Source organism: Protopterus annectens, chromosome 17.part0 (genome assembly GCF_019279795.1).
Source record: "Protopterus annectens isolate FY-2018-M chromosome 17.part0, PAN1.0, whole genome shotgun sequence".
Lineage (NCBI taxonomy): Eukaryota > Metazoa > Chordata > Ceratodontiformes > Protopteridae > Protopterus > Protopterus annectens.
The window spans coordinates 436,724,635-436,747,357 of record NC_056751.1 but is presented as its reverse complement, the minus strand read 5'-3'; the positions used below and the strand labels follow the sequence as shown (position 1 = coordinate 436,747,357).

The 22,723-nt window shown below is 40.1% G+C and overlaps 1 protein-coding gene across 1 annotated transcript in view; it reads left to right on the top strand.

The window, feature by feature from the left end:
• Nucleotides 1-22,723, top strand: part of SPATA17 (spermatogenesis associated 17) — a 2,050,536-nt gene that overhangs the window by 334,183 nt on the left and 1,693,630 nt on the right. Inside the window, exon 4 of the mRNA XM_044059771.1 lies at nucleotides 2,719-2,769. Coding sequence (XP_043915706.1) covers nucleotides 2,719-2,769 — 51 coding nt within the window. The remainder of the gene's footprint in view (nucleotides 1-2,718; nucleotides 2,770-22,723) is intronic.

Below are 22,723 nucleotides of genomic sequence, written 5' to 3'. Positions count from 1 at the left end.
AAACCTTCCAACCTGGGCTGACCCCCTAATATACTTATTCCTGATCATGTCCATCCTCGTCACACCCAGTGCAAATCTTAACATCTTCAACTCTGCCACGTCAAGCTCTGACTCCTGCCTTTTTGTCAATGCCACTGTCTCCAACCCATATAACATAGCTGGTCTCACTACCCTCTTGTAGACCTTCCCTTTCACTCTTACTGGTACTCGTCTGTCACAAATCACTCCTGACACTCTTCTCCACCATTGTGTTCAGAATACATACATTAATTTTCCTGTTTTGCCACCTTCAGATTATGTATGTCCTTGAATCACTTTTTTCCTTCCTGGGATTTTTTTTTAAAGAACATAACTGAGAATCAAATGCTGCCCTGTTGTATCATCATTTGCTTACTTTGTAGTATGACAGTTTTTATCTAAGAATTGCTGAAATGAAATGATGGTTTTCCTGAATTAATCAATTGTCAAAAATAAACATACCTTTACACTGTCCTATGTAATGTCAGTAGAATATTTACCATGTGGAATACAACAGCACAACAGAAGGCAGTCTCATACATCTTAGAAATAAAACTGTTATTTACCTAAGATTTTTTTAATGTGAGTTGATTGCCACAAATTGGCAAATAAAAATGTATTAATTCTTTATGTGGTCCATTGTAGCTGTTTTATGAAATAGAGCTTCTTTGACATTAAAATGTTGTGTGCTGTACCTCAGCTGCTATAGTGAGGATAGGTTTGTGCTGTTTATTTTGAGGTTAGAAATGATAGGAAAATGAAGAAATGCACAGTTCAAATGGGTGATTTAAAAAAAACTGTACACTGTTTCCAAAGTTAACACAAGTAGACGTGAAAGAGTGTTTTGAATTACACTTCATGCCACAAAGGATAATCTGAATATACAGTTAAAGGCAGAAGTAAAAACATGGAGCTCACAGAGCTGTTAAAAGAGAAACAGCACATTTCGTATGGAGTACATCTTCAAACTAGGCATATGGGACCCCCATGCACACACACATGAGAAACACTTCGCTATGGAGACGCACAAACTCATGCACACAACAAAGTAACACATGACTGCAAGACATAACAAAAAGTACACCACAGTATATTTCCTTCGTAGACTTGTGCAGCTGGGGTTAGTATTATGTTTTCTGCTGGGGTACAGTGAGACATCTTTAATGGAGTTTATAGGAGGAACAAAATGATAGGAAAAAGTGGTGGAGTCAATATGTTAGTGCGCATAGGTGAAAGGATTCTTACTTCCCCTGTTTCTCTGTGCATTAAAGTTGAAAAAATTTAGAAACATAACCAGTATGAATGCATCTAAAATGTTAAGACCCTACTAGTGAAAAGTTATGGTGTTGTTTACATTTCTTTTTCTTCTTTGTTAAGCAAGATGTTTGTAAACAAATCTTATTTATTGACAGATGAAGTAAAATGCATGGAAGTGTCAGTTTAGTTTTTAGTGAACATAAATCCAAAGCTGAGAATGATGGACTCATCTTGCACATTGTAGCCAGTAGAAGTCTATATATGCATGGCAAGGTATTTAGCGATGGGTAGAAACACTAATAATGAGTACCAGAATTGAAAGAACTGCTGTGTGTGCTGGCATGAAAAGCATCTCCTTTTGCAATATACAACCCTGTCAATTTAATGACTGAAGTGCTTAAAGTGTGATTTGCTGGTTTCTGGCTGCAACACTGCTGTAACTACTTGGGTATGAATACAGGAGGAAGGTTTATAGCTTATAAAATTTGTAAGCATTTTGATTGAAAAACCTGCATATAATTAATATAACTTCTCTTGACATTTGTTTTTGTTTTTATCTGTTTTTTGTTTTTTGGGTATTTTTTGGCAAAGCATACAAGGGTTTTGGGCACTTGTGGTCTCTAACTGTTTAAGCGTTTAGATAGGTTGATTTTGAAATTTATTGTGAATACATGCAGGGTGTTGTTCTCAGGTACCAGAGTGAGGAAGCTGTGCTGTGTTTATTTGTAAATAACATATTGCTGCCAACTGTTTCTTAATTACCCAGATTATTGATAAAAAATTCAGCCAGGCTGCTATCTATAGACAATTTGCTTGAGATCAGGCAAAGCAATTCAAATAACACAAATTATTTATGATTCTGTGATGTTAAAATGAATATTAAATGAAACAAAACTCTCAAGGACCACTTGCAAGGCAACTAAGTACTTCACAGTTTACACAGATGGTTGGAAGGCACAATTTTACCCTGCTACTGCAGCTGTATTTATGAAGGCTCTCAGCTAAAGACAACATTTCTCTGAATTTTTCATTAAACCAGACATGTTGAAATATGAATTCCTTTTATGTTTCTGTGAGTTTTGGTTAAAAGAGCCCCAGTGAATAAATCATACAATACTACGTGTCACCAGCACTTGTGAATATTTCTGCCTTTGTTATTTTATTCTCTGTAGAGCACCATTGATTATCAAACTCAGCGGAGAGCATTTTATGATCATATATCTCCATTAGCTCTTAGTTTGACTACCATAGATTTTTCTGGTTAAGTCTACATTATGTATTAAGAAGTCTGTCTCTTCAATGCTGAGTTTGATTTTATTCTCTGTGTGCCCGTGACTCTTATTATGTATTATGTATAAACATTCTTATCTTTTATATGTAAAAAATGTGAACAGTGCCTTTGTGTAACTGAAATCTATGCTATCTTTTTTTTTTGATTCACAGACAGCATATTTTATTATGAAGATGAATTTCTACAATGAAATGGCTGTCAGGGTAAATATTTCTCCACTTGTTAAACAAATGAAAAGTCAATTGTGCTCTGAATTTGCTTTTAATAAAATGAGCAAGCCAAGATGGTATAAACTTGATTGATATGCTGATGGCAAAGACTGCAGGAGGTAGTCAAATGCTGAAAATTGTTACAGCAGTAGAAATATATATAGAGTTTTTATGTATATCTATATATCTGATGTGTGTATATATATATATATATATATATATATATATATATATATATATATATATCTCACTGTATATTTTTTACGGTTTTAGGAAAGTAATTACATTTATTCTGAAATATGCTTCTTGCTTTGTTATTCTGTTTACTCTGTTAGGTAACGTAATTTTCATATGTAAACATTAGAAAATATCAGAATATCTGTGGATGTTTAAAAGCAATGCATTTTTTTTATTTCAAAATATATTATTTGTGTTACATTACCTCTGAGGATGTCCTAAAATTAGCAGAAGTAAATAAAAGTTACATTTACTTCAGAAAATCTGACTGAAACAGAGAAAACAAGAAAATTTATGTTCTGAGTATTTGGAGAGGTAAATCAGGCCTTGCTACAAGCCTGGGGTAAATCCCAGAGGTGGCTTTTATTCCCTTCCCAGACAAAAAAGTATGCAGAGATAAATAACACACCACACATGCAGGGTGCTGTCTTCCTACAGATCAAGGTCAAAAACAGTCTTGTGGGAATGTTAGTTTTTTTGTTTGAATGGTGTGCTTGAGAATTTTCCACAAGTTCTAAAGCTTCCTAGAAATTCTTCTTTGGCTCTGATTTTCTGGAAAGCTTGACGGTGGGGTGATCAAGTAGTAGAATAATGATAGAGCAAACAGCATGGAAATCTGTTTGGAGAAGGATGCAGTGGAAAAAGTCCTGTTAGGGCATGGTTCAGCTTTGTTGGTGGATGGGGAGCGAGTTAGAACTTTCTCTGTTAGGTCTCAAGACAGAATATCTTGGGTCTGTGCTGTAGAACACTGCAAGAAAGGCAGTGTCTGTGTTTGTGTTTTGGGAGAGGGCTGCATTTCTTATTGTCTTTGACTGTGGATTTGCATTTATGCAACAGTGAAACAAGCTGTAATAAAAATAGTGCTGTCAAGCAAAAGATGCCAGCAGCTTTTTAGCCACAGGTTTTACATCTCTTTCTTATACTAACATTACACAATCTCTAGTTTATGGAAAACAGTTTGAATAGTGCAGATCTGTAGGTTTAAAATAAATTGTATAATGTCCTTATTTTCATATTAGCTGCTTCTTTACTACAGAAGATTCAGAGTTTCTTATGTCTTAATACCCCACTGCCTCCCAATCATCAGGTGTCCTGCAGTCGATCTTTCTTTTGTTTCCCTGTAGGGTGACAGCTGATCATGGGAAGCTATTATCCCGGCAGCCATTAGGGGGTTTCTTACTGAATCCTGATCCTTCAGTGGTTGACTTGCATGCTGAGAGATGCGAGGGCTTTGAATGTCTTCTGCTGTGGACATGCATGTTTTTACACATGGCCCTTGAAGGCAACTGTGTGAATGTGGCTTGGCAGGACCAAATGCACATCCAGGGCCATCTGATATATAATATGCACCATTCTTTCCAGTAGCTTCCAGCATTGCTGGGATCCAGGTCATGTCCCTCCAAAGGATGAATGGGCTAGCATTGGTTACTTAGCTCTCCTGGCTCCTCCTAGTCCTAAGCTGTTCAATTTTAGGCTGTGTTGTAGTCAAGGCTGCATCCCTCTGTGCCATGGAACTGGTCTTACACAGGATTTCATAGCTGGTTTTGTGCAGTGCTTTCAAGCTTTATGAAAACCTTGCAAATAGGGATAGCTATGTATCATCAAAGACATTGATCACAGAGTTGATTATATTAATAGCAGGTTTATTCAGATGTTGTCCCCTTACAAAACATATTCTGATCTGAGATGAATAGCACATTTGTGACATTATTGCAGAAATTCCATTTGAAGCTTTCAGTTTAATATGATATGGAGCTAGTGTTTGTTGTGTATATGGTTTTGAAATTAATCCATACTGAAAGTTAAGACTTAAATATATATGATGGCAAGGCTTGTAACTGTTCACTTCCCAAAAGATTATCATAATTTCCCCCATTGTCCCCAAGATTTTGTTTTCCTGTCAGAGTCCCTCCTTGCTGCTGAACTCTGTTGACTATGCTGAATATGCTTCCAACTCCAACTGGAGAGAACTCATCATAATGAATTCTCAGGCAGCTGTTAATAAACTCCTTTGATTACTGAGACAATAATCACTCCATTTTCTTTTGGTAATGTTGATTTGTTTAAGGAACTATAGAATCAAGACCTTTATGCATACACTAACAAAATAAGCATAGTTCATATATTTACATTATCAGCACAGTTACCATAAACATTTCTAACAACTGTGAGTGTTGTATAGCTATGTTTGTTGCTGTCTATATTCATATCCCACCACCACTGCAGGGCTTATTGTTCATCACCAGTGCTGCCACCCCACCCAGTTGTTTCTAGCCTTGCCACTGTTTGATTTACGGAGCTGGATGACATGCAGTTCCTTTAATAAATATCTTTGACACCAGATTCTCTGATTTCACCATGTGTCTGCTTCTGTTTCTTTGTTCAGTCATATTTGCCTTCATCATTGGGTCTGAAAAGGACTGGCACATACCAGCCTGTTATCTTTTCTGTTCTTCATAAGTGAAATCAGGATATATATCATCACATCTTGAATATAATGTTGCTTGCTGAGGTGAATGCTTTTCAGTTCTTTCTGTGTTTTCAGTTTCATGTATCAGTGAAACTTTCTCTGCTGCCATACTGTCAGGACACATTCTTCCATTGCACTTTAAATTCATAGTAGTGTTTTCTTTACTGTCAACAGAGCTTAGCTTCATTTTAATTTTACACACATCCAAATATTTCATTAATTTCTGCAACCTCTTTAATTTGAATATCGGTCTGCTGCTCTTTACATACTGCTTCATTTTCCAGTGCCAGATGACATTCAGGCAAAAGTTTGCTTCTTTCATTTTCCTTCTGTTCCTTTCTAGTGAAACTGATCTGATTCAACTGATGCGTATCCAATGCTTGTCAGATAACATGTTTTAATTTCTCCAAATCTTTTGAGTTTCTAGTAACATGTTGGGAATGGACCCCATTCCTAAGTCAAAGTATGATTAAAGTTCATGAAATTAGCATTGTTTTTATCTTTGGTGTTAGCCAAAAGTGGACTTTGCAGCATCCACAGTGAACCCAGAATTGACTCCTCCTGTAATTTGTACGAAGTTAAATGTATCAGTAACTTATCTACATATGACTCTGCATATATTTTTCTGAGACCCATTGCTCCTGCTACTATAGGAACTGTCTGGGTATCTTTCTTTCTGCCTGCAAATCCTGATATGTTATAACTTTTTGTCTCTCTGTTTGTAGGACAGTGTAATCACCGTGTGTAGCAATTTCAATGATCAATGCTACTTTTGTCTTCTTTTCATGGACTACTATATCTGGTTTTCTTGCATTAATTTTTTGAATTATTGGTACTGGATAATCCCATGTAATATAAATTTCATTATTCTTTATAATGTTTTGTGGCTTATGTTTTCAAATGCTTCTCAGCTATTTCAATATTGTAATGTTTGCACAATCCCTGTGAAACAGTCTTGCCACATTATTATGCCATTCAGTATAAAGCCCTTTGCCATTAGTGTATCACACCCAGCAACAAAATGTATGATTGTTTCCACTTCTCTTTAAAAAATGCATTTGTCTGCTTTTCCCATATGTTCAATGGACTTTGTAAATCAACATGTACGTATCCTGGGCCGTCATCTTTGATTTAAATTCAGATCTCCTTATCCATTCCTGTGTCAGATCCGGATCGGCATGAGCTGGTTCCAGGACTTTTCTGTACTTGCAACTATATTTTTGCCTTTTCCACATTTCTTGTCTTCTCATCCGATCCTTCTCCTTTTATTTTTTCTTTTGCATTTGCCACATTCATTTGCTGCCTAATTTTTGTCTACTTCTGGTGTGATTTCCATTCCTACTGATATGATTCTACCAAACTAAGCAGGGAAGTCATGTTAGACTTGTTCTTCTCATATTTTAAAACTTTCACTATGTTTGGATCTTGTGAGGTCAGCAGATATGTATGCAGTTCTACAGTTGCAGATCTGTACATGTAATCAGACTCAAGGAGGTCCATACCTCCTTTGAGAATGAGGAATATATAATCCTGGTATACAATGATTTTTGTATATCATTTGATAAGTGTGAAGAATTTTTATTGTTTTCCTGTCCAGCTGAACCAGTACCTTTTCATAGATTCATAGGAGGTTACTAGGCTAATGGCCGTAGGGCCCTTACAAGCCTAGCCAAGTTCAACCCTCGTTCCCTTAAGGGTCTAGAGATATCATCTGTGTTATAAGCAGATCTAAATCAGCACCGACTGCCCCTATCCAAGAGGGACACAGGTGAAACCCCGGGGGTGAATTTGCGGTTCTCCATCCAGTCGTCCAAGTTACACTTTAAAAGGGTTAATGAGGGGCTCTGTTTAACCTTTATTGCAAGTTTATTCCGGAGGAGAGCAACCTCTGGGAGACTTATCTGTTGCTTCAGCAAGTCCTTTTGATGTCACATGCTAGGTTAAGGTCCCTAGAACAAGTGAATCGTGCACCATTTGACTTACGAATGTGCAGCTTTTCCATTAAGGCAGGATCAGAGGTTGCTGTGTGTGCAAGACACAGATCACCTCTGAGTAGTCTATATGACACAGAGTATTGTGACAGTGATTTCAGTCTATCCATGTAAGACATGTGATGAAGACCCTGAATTTTCTTTGTGTGGAACCTTTGAGGTCTCTCCAATTGCTGCAGGTGCCTGTTTAGGTGCATACCAAAGGGAGCATTGTACTCTATTATTGGCCTGATGAGGGAAGAGTACAGGGGGATTATAAACTCTTTTGTTCAGGAAGCTATGTCCTTGCTTATGAGGTGAGCAACGTAGAAGGCCTTCCTTGCCACCATGGAGTCATGGGTGATCAAAAGTAAGGTTACTGTCAACCTGTGTGCCTGAATCTCTCACCACTGATTTAGAGCTTAGGGTATTGTTATTAATATGGTTTTCTGCAGGGACATTGACTTTTGCAAAGGGGACGATAATGCATTTTTTTGCTGTGAGTTTAAGACCATGACTTTGGCAGCAGTCATTGGTTTGCATAAGTCCTTCTTGCAGAATGTTGACATCATTTAGGGACTCAATGACTGCTTCCAGTTTGCAGTCATCATCAAACTTTGTCAGCCACAGATCTTTTGTTTTTGCCTGTACATCTGAGAAGTAGATTCTTTTGGGGCCACTCACCCTAAAAACTGTAAGTTAGGACAGGAAGAGAAAATTGGTTAATAGCTTGGACTTTGTTCCTAGATGTCAGGGCTGTTTTCAGTATTAACTTTAGTCTTCTAAAATATTCCTTACTGAGTTTTGTTTGAATTTCTTCATGTTTTATTGTCAGTCCTTCATCAATTCCCAAATATTTATATACTCCCTCTTGCTCAAGTTCGTTTATATCACATTCCTGTCCAAGAATGATATTTTGTTGGTGCTGCAACTTTCCTGCTTTAAATGTTGATTTTGCACATTTATGAAGATCAAATGACATTCTTACATCATCTGAGAAAGTTTTGACCACTTTCAGTTGAGCTGTCAGGTCCTCATCTGATGAACTATACAGTTTTAAATCATCTATTAAAAGAAGATGAGACATCTTTATACTTTGTTATTTTCTGGTAGCCAAATTGTAACCATAACCTAATCTGTTAAGTAAACAGCTTAATGGGTTGAGATCAAGACAAAAGAGCAACAAGAAAAAGTGTCACCTTGGAATATCCCCCATTTGAAATTTTATCCCAGGGATAATAATTTGTCCTGTATCATGGCTTATCTGCAAAGTGGTTTCCCACTCTTTCATGTTCACTGCAATGTAATTGATCACTGTAGTGTGCAGCTTATACATCTGTAAGCACTCCTTTACCCATGAATGTGGGATGCTGTCAAATTATTTTTTTGTAATTTCTCCATGCCATACTTAGTTTCTTCCCCTTTTTCCAATTCTCCATGAGTTTATTTAACGACAAATGATCCTTTGTTCTATATGACTTTCTATTGTTACCCTTTTGTTCTATTGCCATAACTGAGTTTTCTTCTAATTGACTATAAACCCTGTTGGCATCAATTCAAGTGTATAGTTTATGCATCATCAGAAGGCAAGTTATTGGTCCATAGTTTTAAGGATAACTTGCAGGTTCACACTTAATGAAGAGTATTGATATGATGTTGTTAATCTTTCCATTCATCACTGATGGGTTCGTTTCCAAGCCCTCAGAACCGAGTCAGCCTATTACCAATCTTGAGCCAACCAAAAGAACTCTTGAGCTAAGTCTACCCAGAATGCCCTTCTCCCTGTTACCTCAGATCTTGTTTGCCGCGTAGCTATAAAGCCGTGTTTCAGCTGAGCTCTCAGCTAAGTAAAATCTTTTTTGATATTTGTGTAAAAGTTTTTGGATATTTTCATATTTTACTAAACCTTTAGTATATCTAGTGTCTTTTCTTCGATCTAACTGTATATTCTCCACTCTACCTGTCATTACCATTGGTAAACTTAAGTACCATTTTTGGTATGGCCTTTTTCCCTTACCCTTGTGGCATTTCTTCAATACCATAGCTGGCTTTGCTTTCTCTTACTTAACCTGTTAGCTTTTATCTCTTTTCAGGTGTTTCCCTTTCTTCTCATATACAGTGTATTGTTATATTGGCATTTTTCTTGTGATTTTTTTTTTTTGTGATTTTTGAACTGAGTGACTTCATTATTGCTGGATTATACAGTTAGTTGTGGTGTTCTTTCTACTAAAATGTTGGATAAGAAAGGTACCTCTGGCTTTAAGCATTGTACTTCTTGTAAGGGCAAGTTACCTAACAGTGACTTGCATGATGACTGTGTATACTGTTTGGGAGTGGCCCACCTTTCAGTGCAGCTTCCATGTGATATTTGTCAAAGTTTCAGCAAAGCACTCTTAATGCGTGCAAAAATAAACTTATTCTGAAGGGGTTATTCAAGTCTCCCTTCTCAGAGGCCATTTCTGTGATGGAGGTCTCAACGCCTCCCTCTAAGGACAAAAAGAGATCCCATGCTGTTCTCTCTTCACCATCGGGTGATCAGAGCAAACCCGTGAAATCTAAGGTCCCCAAGTTATCGCCGAAGCATAAATCTGTCTCTTTGGCTCCAACTGTTGCAAAACCTTCGATACCGACGCCTGTATTGGCACAGACCCTGCCTCCAGCACCAATCATAGATCTTACTATGCCTATTTCAACTTTGGCACCTGTAGCTACTTTGGCTCAGGGCACACCTTCGACTTCGACTTCAGTTTCCATTTTGGAACCAACCATTCAGGCTCTGAGTGCCACTTCGGCAGCGAGCATTGTACCGAGCACTCTGGATCTGACCCCTTTGCTTCCTGTCTCAAAACTAGAGACTTCGGTCCCAGAAGATCTTGCACCACGGACCCGATACTCTCCCTCAGTAGACCCATTTCTGGGCCAAGTGTATAGCCCATTTCTCAAATGTCCTGACTTCCCATCTGGAGTATCCACTAGATCCACCAGGAGCCTTTCAGAACACAACGTGGTGCGTCTTGTGAACCAGCTGTTGGTAGCCAGGGGGATTCCATCACTCTGTAAAACCCATCCACCTGCTGGACTTGGGTTGCCTTATCCACAGACTCCATCTTATACTCCTCCTTTGGCCATCTCAGTTCTAAAGCCTTCTGTTCCGACTTCCTTCTTGGAACCCACCACCTCGGTGCCTATGGTGCACCTCACTCTGGCTCCGAGTTTGTCCCTTTGGTTTTCAGTTCCTGAAGAACCAGTCCTTCCTCAATCTGGGGATTGGGGGATGGCTGCATCGGCCCGGGGTACGGTGCCAACTTTCTCCTTGGTTCCCTCCTCAGCACCAATGGCTGCGTCCACATCGATCTTGCTTGAGGCTCCACCCATGGGGATGGGTCCGTCGGAGTGGGGTGTGACACCGGTTCCGAGGTTGGCTTTCTCGGTTCTGGGTTCCCATCCCTTTTTGGGCGGGTCTGCCTTCCACGCGACGGAGAGAGCTCTTGCTTCTGGTAGCACTCCTATGATGTCAGAACCCCAGTCTTTACCCCCTGATCTGTAGCTGTCACAGACCACCCCCCAGGGATACTGGGCAGAGAAGCCACAGGACACCCCTGTTCAGGGCAGCCACTCTTCCAAGTCCTCCTCAGATGCCCCCACTGAGAATCCCCCTCAAAAGAAGATGTGCAAGAGGAAGCACATGGACTCGCCTGAGGAGTCCTTAATGGAAGACATGAATTACAGTGATAGTGAAGGGTCCCCATGGTCACCTCCTGATGATGTCTCCTTTGGAGACATCCTAGAAATATTTAAACAGAGAGGTGACTGGAAACCCTTCAACCCTTCATCTGAGGAGTCCGTGTTCCTGCAGGCTTTACGTGCCCAACCGTCTACTTCTTGGGTGACCCTGCCTGCCAACGAACTCATCCAGCTCATCCTGCAGTGCACATGGAAGAACCCTGACTCCATTGAGGTGATCCTCTGGAGACCAGAAAAAATTTTGTCCCCTCCTGTTGAGAATCTGCACTGGTCCAAAGGGTTACCAGTTGATGCTATGGTGGTGGTGGTGGTGGAAACGAAAAAAGACTTGGCTGTGCAAACACACAGGGAAGGTCAAGTGATTTCTTTCCCATGGCTGAAGAAAGTCCCACTGTCCTCCCACCCAGCAGGGAGTCATGTTTTTGCATCAGGGACCTTTGCTATATGGTCCCTGAATTATTTGGCACATTTTACGAGGCTCTAGAGGGACTTGATCTCCGAATTCTTTCGAACACTCAAAGGACAGTTGTCTGACGAGGTCAGAGACAAGGTGGCCTTGCAGCTAGCAACCCTGGAATCAATATCTAACTCATCCATGAGGTTGCTCTCACACACGACCGAAGGGGCAGCTAGAGCAGTGGGTTCAGGCATTGCTATGAGATGTCATGCCTGGATGCGCATCTGTGACCTCACGGATCCCTTCAAGTTTTCCTATCTGAATGCTCCCATTGAAGCTTTATCCCTCTTCAGCTCCAAAGTGAAGGGCACACTGGCCAGGTGCAAGCAAGATGGAAAAACACTGTCTGCTGTAGGCTTAGAGGCAGAGGGGGTAACAATTCTGGAAGACGCCCCTATAGAGGCAGAGGGCCCTCCAGGGACTCTTTCTCTGGACAGCATTATCAGCACTCCTGAGGGGCGGCCCGATTGCTTACCTCTGGAAGCAGTCAGGGGTCATTTCTCTCTGCACCAAGCTGCCTGGCACTCTATCACCACTGATCGTTATTTGCAGAACATTATCACCAGAGGTTACACCATTCCCCTTTCTTGTCAACCAAAATTTCCAAGAAAACTTCCCGACGTTCCACCCAGTCAAAGGGAAGCAGCAGCTTCAGAGATTATAAAGCTGTCTCAAAAAAGAATCATCCAACCAGTCCCACCAGACCAGCATGGATCCAGATTTTACTCAAGATTCCTTTTGGTGCCAAAAAAGACAGGGGACTGTAGACTATTTTGGATCTCAGCAGCTTAAACAAGTCTGTCACCCAAACCAAATTCCGGATGGTCACAGTTTAGTCCATCCTTCCCTTTTTAAGAGAAGGCAATTGGATGTGCTCTATAGATCTCCAGGACGTGTATTACCACATCAAGATGGACAAATGCTCCAGGAGTCTGCTTCGCTTCTGGCTAGGAGCCAGTCATTACCAATTCTGTGCCCTGCTGTTCGGTCTCTCTACAGCCCACAGAGTGTTCACAAAATGCATGGCAGTAGTAACAACTCACTTGAGACTAAAAGGATTCCGGGTGTTTCCATATCTAGATGACTGGCTCCTTACCGCCCTTGACCAAGCATCTTCTGGTAAATGCCCTACAACATACTCTCTCTCTGGCACAATTGTTGGGAAGAACAATACATTGGGAGAAATCAAATCCTATCCCTACACAACAAATAGAGTTCAATGGGGCAATGTTTAATACCCAGCCCTGTCTGGTATCACTCCCTCTTTACAGAGTCCACCGATGGAGGCTTCAAATCGGAGTGTTTCTCTCTCAAACATCAGTTCCTGCAAGACAAGTTCTTCAAGCTCTGGGTTCTATGGCGGCATCAATTTCAGTAGTGGCCCTAGCAAAGCTACATATGCAGATTATGCAATGGCTCCTTCTGTCAGTGGTTCCCAAACTGTCATCCCCTGGATTACAAGAGTCAAATAACCAACTCTTGCAAACAGGACCTGCTTTGGTGGATGAGGCCAGATGAAGCTTTTTGGAGCCGACCTTTCCAACCTTCTCAGCCCACAGACATTTTGACTGCAGATGCTTCCCTGATTGGGTGGGTGGAACACTTTTAGGGTAAGACTGTCCAAGGCACATGGTCCACCTCAGAGGCCCACCTGCATATCAATGTCCTAGAACTGAGGGCAGTGCTGTTAGCGTTGCAGGCATTCCATGCCACTCTCCCCTCCGGAACAATTGCAATCCAGCCAGACAATATGTCAGTGGTCTGGTACATCAACAAGCAAGGAAGAACCAAGTTCTACCCCCTTTGTCGAGAAGCCATGAGAATCTGGCAGTGGGCGATAGCTTCCAACCACTTTCTGATAGCAACGCATATCACGGGGAGCTCCAACGTGATTGCAGACCCCCTGAGTAGATGCATCCTCATGCCCCACGAGTGATCCCTCAACCCCAAGGTGGTGTCTGTAATCTTCAGCCACTGGGGCCAGCCCTGCTGTGATCTTTTCACCTCCCTATCAAACACCAAGTGGAGCAGCTATTTCACCCTACTTCCCCCACAGGGGGAGTCACCAAGGGATGCTCTGATCCATGATTGCCCCATGGGACTCCTCTATGCCTATCCTCCCATTCTTCTGATCCCACAATTGCTGAAGAAAGCTCTTTGGTTGAGATGCAAGGTGATCCTCGTAGCCCCATTCTGGCCTCGACAAGTTTGTTTCCCTTTTCTTTGGACTCACCTGGTATTCCTGCCATGGATTCTGGACCCTGTACCAGATCTGATCACTCACCTGAACCTGTCCACTCTCAAGCTGACAGCTTGGTTTCTCCACTTCCGCTAGTTGCCAGGCAGGTTAATCTCTCCTCACCTGTTCGAGACATCATTCTGGCCTCTCACAAACCATCCACCACAAGACTATATCAGGATAAATGGAAAAGGTTTTCCATTTGGTCAAAGAATAACATGCTAAACCTGTATTTGGCTCCAGTTACTGCAGTGCTTCAATATTTGGCTAAGTTTTTTGATAACAGAGCCTCTGCCTCTACAGTTCGCGTACATCTAGTGGCAGTTTCTAACTTCCACAGTGGTATAGATGGCACCCTTCTTATTTCATTATGCCTTTGCAAGGCTTTTCTCAAAGGGATCTCTCATCTCAGGCCTCCTCTCAGACAATCCGTAGTACCATAGAATCTCACTTTAGTCCTCCAGTCTTTGACTCAAAAGCCCTTTGAGCCTGCGGCTAAGTGCAACCTAAAGTTCTTGTCTTGGAAATCTTTGTTCCTGGTAGCCATTACCTTTGACAGAAGAGTCTTGGAGCTGCAGGCATTGTGTTTCAAGAGGCCCTACCTGGTCTTTCATAAAGACAGAGTCACTTCGAACAAACCCATCCTTTCTTCCCAAAGTTTTTTCTGAATTCTCCATTAACCAGTCCATTGATCTACCAGTGATCTTTCCAAATTTTGCCAATAGGGGAGAATATTGCCTTCACACCTTAGATGTACATGGACAATTAAGGTTTTACCTAGACAGGACCAAACCTATCCATAAATCTGAACAGCTTTTCATCTCCTTTTCAGGACCTAAAATGGGAGAGGCTGTTTCCAAGGTAACATTATCAAAATGGCTAAGGGACTGCATACATGTCATTTATTCCCTCCATAATGAATCCATGCCAAAAGTTAAAGCCCACTCCACTAGATCTGTGGCAGCTTCTATAGCTTTCCATTCCAAGGCATCCATGGATGACATCTGCACAGCAGCTACTTGGGCTAAGCCTCATACCTTTATCAATCATTACAAATTGGACCTGGTCTTCAGGGGGACAGCTACCTTTGGCTCAATGGTACTTAGGAATGTTCTTCCATAAGGGCCGCCCATGGACCTCAAGGTAGCTTGGGATTCTGTCCCATCAGTGATGAATGGAAAGAAGATTAACAACATCAGATGAAGAAGTTATGTCTTACCATAACATTCCATCTATGTTGTTCATCTTCTTTCATTCATCACTTCCCACCCTTCTTCCCCCTCCAAAGGCTTTGGGTCAAAGTGGTGCACTAGGGTACTTGCGTAGAAGTGGCCTTGGCTTTACTTCCTTTCTTAGCAAACTCAATCTGAGGTAACAGGGAGAAGGGCATTCTGGATAGAGACTTAGCTCGAGATTTTTTTTGGCTGGCATGAGCTTGGTAATAGGCCGACTCTGTTCCGAAGGCTTGGAACCGAACCCATCAGTGATGAATGAAAGAAGATGAACAACACATATGGAATGTTATAGTAAGACATAACTTCTTTTTTTCCTGTTAACCAGGTTGATGTCTGTTCGGAATGGACATATAAGTAGCTCCTACTCAGGGCTAAATCTGTGGTGTGTAAAGATGTTAATAATTTTAGCCAGAGGTTAGGTACTGCATCTGGGCCTGGGGTTTCCAGTTTGTAGCTCTTTTTAATTTTGTTTCAATTTCTCTGGACATTACTTCATCCCATTCCATATCCAGTACATTTGAACTTCGTATTTTTTCTTTTACTTCTTCTATACATTCAAAATCTTTGTTATATTCCACAGGGTCTTCATAGATATTTCTCCAAAATGTGTCTATTTCTTCTTTTTTGGGTGGTGTTCTATTCGTATTGCTTTGTTTCCCAATTCTCTATAAAACTTTTTTGGGTCATCAGTTCATTGCTTATTTTGTATTTTTCCTTTATATTTATCTGCATATCTTTTAAGTTTTTCTGCCTGTGCTGATATCTTTGCTTTATTATTTGCAATAGTGTACAATAGATCCTGGTCTGTACTGATACTGGGTATTGCTTTTATCACATCTATCTTTCCAAGCATTTTTGTTGATCTCTTCCCTCTTCCTGTACTCTTCTAACAGTGACACTTCTTGTTTATTTTCTTTACAGTTTTCTCTATTTGATGCTTCCAAGATGGCATTTGATTTCTTCCTTTTGCATTTCACTATAAATAAACTGTACTTAAACTGAGGAAAGTGTCTTAAATGTGTTATACCTGCAACACTGGTGGCTGCAGTGTGCCCACTTTGGTCTCTCTCTCTCTCTATGTAGATAGATGGAAAAGTTGGGTCATCAAGAAAGGAGTCAAGCTAGTGACAAACATTTAATCAGGTTTCTGAACAGGTGACTATAATAGCTACTTTGCTATCCAATCCAAAGACCACCCAACCACTAAAGACACTAAGCAAATATAATATTGAAGCATACCTTGTTGCCTCAGAAAGATATGCAACCCATGAGAATGAGGCTCAGTTGGACTGAACTAACATTTTATCTACAGAACTTACAATAGAAGCATTCAAAGAATATATAGACACTGATGGTACTGATTGTGTGGACAATTAAAAATAAAATAAATATAGCTGGTGTGTCTTCTGAGATACATGCAGTGAAATTCAATAAATTTCATACTGCATAATTAGAAAAATAAAATGGTAAGAGCACAGATGTCTGATTTAAAGCAAACTTGTGCTTAGAACCAAAAGTGAAGAGTAAAAGTACAGTGATAGACATTTTAGTTGTTGATACATTCAGAAATGGACTCACAAGTAGTTTATATAAACTGGCTTTCTTGTGATCACAAGAGAACTGAGGAATTGGTTGTGCTAATAGAAAGGTTACAAGCTAATGAAGTACTGATTAAAACCAAGCAAATTAAACCTGTAGCTAATACTAAGCAGATGTCTATAAATAAAGAAAACCTGCCATCAACTGAAATAGTATGCTTTATATGTGGGAAGAAGGGGTACATTGCTAATTGTTGTTTAACAATAACAATCATATGTAAAGTTTTTTTTTTTTTTTTTTTACAATTTTTGTTTGGTATAATTATGTCCTCATCATGTAAAGTGGGCTTTGTGATTCTAAAATGTGTAGTTTTTACTTTAGTTGATTTATTGGACATGCATTTATTAAGTTTAGTAAATATGTGCTTCTCTTTACTGTGAGCTGAGCAACTGTCCAATTACTTCCTGATTCCTTGTCATCCAGCCCCACCTTCTGATGATGCAGTAGTGGGAAAACAGTTTGTAGTGGGTAAGCATGCTTTCCTAGTCTGCAGCAGATTTTATTATGAAGTAAATGGAGTGCAGTGCAATCAGTTAAACTTTAAACAGTCAGACAATAAATCAAAGAATAATGCAGGTATATACAAATGAGAGATAACAAAAATAAGATGGAACAGTATAAAACTCATTGTAAGGTGTATATTGCTTGGCATACAGTGTAATAAAACAGATGTAAAACTGTAATAAATAGTTGTGTACCAATGGACTGATCATATTTAGGTAAGGTTACCATAAGTCCCACTATCAATGGGACACTCACGCTTTGGGACTTTCCGTCCCATCATGTTCAAAATAAAGCAGTGGAATGTACAATGAATTGCTGAGGATCACCTTAGAAACTGCACTAATTTTTGTCTTTACCTCTTTGAGTCAGTTACATCACCCACCCTGGACCTGTAGGGAGAGGTGTTTCCTGTTAAGTCTGCTGAAAATTGTGCAGCATTTGGCTGCAATTTATAGTGGGGAAGAACTCTACAAAGCCTTGTGATGGATCAGTTTGGTAAACAGATGTACAATTCAGCAACCTTTGCTCTCAGGATGCTGAATTATTTTGTTCATATTAGTAGATTTAAGAGTGATTTGATTATTTATTTATTTGACATTTTTTTCCAGGAAAGTCCGACAGGGTCAATAAAATGTCAGTTTTCAGCAGAGGTCTGGGGAGAAAAACTCCATAATCATAATCTATCAAAAATCAATGATATTTGAAATCACGAAGTATCATGTAATACACTACCAAACAATTGTGAATAAACGTGATAAGAAAAAACATAGAACATATGTATTATTGGTAGAGTGCAATGAAAAACAATAATACGATTTGGACAAAATATGTGATGAAAACTCATTAGCCATATTATTTGTTACATAGATTAGTACGTGATAAATGAGACTTGAGACAATTCTAATTTGTTTGTGTCTTTCGGCTTTTCCCAGTTAGGGGTCGCCACAGCGGAACTCCGGTCCGCTAATGATTGGCAGTTGATTTTTACGCATCGCTTGCCAGGCCTGACGCACAACCTTCAACGAAGGTACGCCCATTCACGCATGTCTCCACGCAGAAGACGCTCCAGCTGAGAATCGAACCGGACAGCGTCTTACTGTGAGGCGACAACGCTACCGCAGCACCACCTAACGTATTTAAAATAGTTATTCAAGATGAGATGATTAGAGACAGAGAGAGGAAACTGAGTGAGGTCTTAGTATTTGAAAAGGTGTTCATATTAGGGTTATAGAATGAAGTAGGAATGGAAAGAAAAGGAGATTATAAGAAGAGTGTGCTGCAGGGTGTTTTCAGGTAGCTTAAGTGAGTAGGGAGTAGGGAGGAAAGAGGAAGAGGAAAGGTCTGTAGAGAGAAAGAAAATATGATAAGTAGTAGGAAAAGTAAAAGAAAGGAGTGGAGTAGGAAGTTGGAGAGGGTTGTGAGGTGTGATTTAGGTTGAAGGGGGGTGTGAGTGAAGTATAGTGAGTAAGTTCAGCCAGGATTGGTGCAGGAGCAGGTCCATGATTTTGTAAAGAATTCCTTTAGGGAGCATTTAAAGGTGCATAGGTTAGAAATAGTTCTGGTGGTTAGAGGTAGGGAGTTCCAGTTTTTTGCAGCTGAGTATGAGTATACATTTTGTCCAAGGGGTGTATTTGGTTTATTTATTTTGAGAAGTCTTCTAATCTGAGAGCTCTTTTAGGGAAATATATGCTGATTAAAGGGGTAAGAGATTGGCAGGCTAATGGTTTGTGTATGTTATGTATTGCTATAAGTTGAATGAGGGCGAGGTGGAGTGGAAGTTCCAGCCAGCTAATTGTATGCAGAGCTTTACAGTGATGGGTAAAGGAGGTTGAATTAGTTGCAAACTTGGCAATTTTGTTGTAGCAGCTTTTAAGTTGTTTCTTTTCTTTATGAATGATTGTAAATTGGTTGGAATTATGTCTCCATAGAGAAGGGAGGGCAGAATATGGATTTTCTGTGTGTTTGCCCCTTTTCCCACTGTAGTGCGATCTCGGCGTTGATATATTTAGTTAGGGGGGGTGTGGGAGGCTATTGTAATGCTTGAAAGTGTGTGTGTTTGTGTGTTAGTACTACCAATTTCTTTCCCAGGGAAAGAAATCGGTGTTCTGAGCATTCGTGCTTTAGTGCGTTCGCTTTATATGTGTCTGTGAAGAGGCGTTTGATTAAACAACTCTTCACTGTTGTAATTTAGACCCAAGGTTGTCAGCTGAGAGTGAACAATGTTTTACTTTATGTAAATGCTTTTTAATGAAAGTTATAGAAATTGGTTTAAAAGTAAAGTGGGTGCCGTTGTCTGTTGAGAATTATAGAAATTGGTTTAAAATTAAAGTGGGTGGCATTGTTTATGTGTGTATTGGAGAGGTTGCAGTTAGGTGAGTTTTATGAAGGAGATGTGCTAGGGTCTAAGGTGGGGGGAAGCTAATTGCATGGAATGGGGTGTGTTGGGTGAGTTTGAGGTTAAGGTGGCTGTGCATTATGTGAAGTATGCATTGAAATGTGTTGCTGTTTGAAGAGGGGAGATGTCTGGGTATGAGCTGGGATCCTTTTTTGTACCTGGGTTGATGAGGGATGATATGGAAGGCCAGAATTTTTTAGGATTATTTTTATGGCTGTCTTGTAGGAGAGTATAAGACTTTTTCTCTCTATTAACTTGTTTCTTGACTTGGTTTCTTAGCTGTCTGAATAAATGCAGATTTTGTCATTCTTATTTTTTTTGCCAGTTAATCCACACTTTCTCTGTCTTTTATAAGGAGTTTGCATTGGTTGGTGAGCCGTGGGGTATGATTGTTGTTAATTTTTTTTTGCATGCTGTGGGAATAAGGTGTTATGAATAATTAGAAATGATGCAGTGAAGTATTCAACATTATTTAAGGGGTGTGTTTTTAGGATGAACCAGTCAATCACTTTCAAAACTTCAGTGAACGAATTTGGAGAAATTGGAGAGAATATGGATAGTTTTGAGCTTGTATTCCTTTGTTAGTTGTGTAATATTTCTCTGGGTATAAGCCGGTAAATAGTCACATAGTATATCACAAAGCATTATTACACACAGAGCTATCTGAGGAAGGGCAGCTGATCTGTGATATATAGAAATAAGTAGCCTTTTTTTTGCTTATTTGTGGTAGTTATTGCTTATTCTAGATATTTATGGCAATTTTATTGTATACTGCATACTTGTACTTTATTTCATAGCTATTGGCTCACTTGTGAAAAACATTTCTGTAGTGATACCTGCTGGCCTTGCAGTTGTCCGCCCCTACTCTAAATTTGATCTTGGACACTCCTCCCAGTCTAGTGTCATTAGCTCATTCTACCTAATACAGAGAGAATATCTGAGAAGGCCAACCCACTTAGTTTCTTTCCTTCTGTTCCTCCTTTCTTCCTTTCTTAAAAAAAAAATGAATATCCTTGTGTTCTGACTGTGCTTCTCAAACATTTTGGAAATATAGAGTATATTTTAGCGCATTTATTAAAACTGTATTTGCCTTAATATTGCTACAACTCAAGTGCTCTAGGTTGCACTGCATCTGAATTGTTATAGTGTGTTTTAGCTGCTTTTCTGTATATACAGACTTTTCTGTATATGTAGACCAGCTACTTATTCTACTGTATTACTGCCTCTTAAATCATTTCTCATTTGTGCACTTGCCTTGCTTCATTTAAAAAGTTTTAAATTGCTAATTTTGTAGAGTTTTAATTGTATTTACTGTTTAGGGCTACACACTCAAGTGCATTAGCCTTTTCTGTGTTTATTTAGTGTATTATTGCATTGTTTAGACTGTTTTAACCAAAAAAACAAAACAAAAAACAAGTACTATCTTGTTTGCTCATTTCCCACCTTTCCTAGCTAGTATAGTCCAGATTACAGGCTTTGCTAGTTTCAGGACTTTATTTTCTTTGTTCAGAGCTATCCAGACCTTGCTGTGGTAGAGGAAAGTCCTACTGCTTAACAGTGGGAGTGGTGAGCATTGTACTGCCTTTCTAACACTAGAGGAGTGGTTTCCAGCTCGGAACTTGTAATTTTAGCCATTTTAGGCTGATTTCTATCCCTTTCAGCTTTCTGGCTTAAAAACGCGCATGTTTGCGCATTTTTCGCATCGTGCAGCACCAAGGGGCTACGGTTAAACTATTCCAGGTGCCAGAAAGTCTGATCTTCAAATTTTCCCTTAGAACTAGCTGGTTTCTCAGTAGCAGCACTAAAATCTGAACCCCTATGACTAGCACTTGCTCTAGAACCTGCTGGAAAGCACTAGGAAGCCTTAAACTGATACAAGCACTCAACTCTCCTTGTTAAAAAGGAGAAATTAATTGTAAGCACTAAACAGTCTATAATTGCAAAGTACCTTGCAAATATAAGGGAAACAGCTCAAGTACTTTACAAAAAAGCACCTAAACAGGGATGTCCAAGGGTCAGCTTCCAGTAATTTCTCCTGTCCACCTGGTGAATCTGGGCATACTGGGGCAATGCAGCAGCTTACTCGTGTACACAGACAACCCTCTCCTCCTACCTCCCAACACTACAACCTGCGAGAGATGCACTTACATAGCCAAACTGGAAGCAAAGCTCTCTCCAGCCAAGATTGTGCTAGACAGTCAAGAGGAGAAGGTTAACACCTGCACTACACCTCAAGCAACACATAACCCTTCAAAACCCACACCGTCAACACCACACATAGCAACACTAAACCCACATATGTGGAGGCCCTTAACATTAATCTGCCCAAGCACCAAGAATCTCAGAAGCTGAAACACAAACAAACACCAGTCACAACCACAGTGACACATAGCTCACAACACCAGTGTGCCACCCAACAACAGCCCCTAAGGCAAGACAATGTACCCAACACTTTAGTCATAGGTGGCTCTATTGTCAGGCACACTGATGTCCCACTCACTAGGCTGAACAAGGAGAAAATTACAGTCAGCTGCCTTTCGGGTGCCAGGATCCACCACATAATGCATGTACTCAAGTTACTCCACAACACGTACAAATATGACTCTGTCATTGTCCATGTTGGAGTGAATGACTTGAGATGTACCTCCCTGGACTACATGAAAAGAGACATGGAAGAGCTCTTAGATCATGGGGCCCAGGCAGGTATTACCCTAGCCCTGAGTAGCATCCTGCCTTAGCCCTGAATGATACCACAGTATAAGGACAAAATGATTGACTTTAACAATTGGCTAAGCTTCTGGTGTCATTCAAAGGGGATCCAGTATCTGTCTGCCTGGGATGACATGATCGACAAACCATGATGCTTTGCCAGAGATGGTCTGCACATGTCACCCCTCGGATTCAGGTTACTGGCTAAAGCTCTTGCCACCCCTATAGTGCCTTTTTTAGGCAAGGTTCAAAGGATAAAACCACCACCTTAACAGATACAAGCATGCAAAATCTGAATGTAATGCTACTCAATGCTAGAAGTCTAAACCTCAAAATGCACTCTCTCGAGGCACTTCTAAAAATGGAGAAGATCGATATCTGTGCAGTAA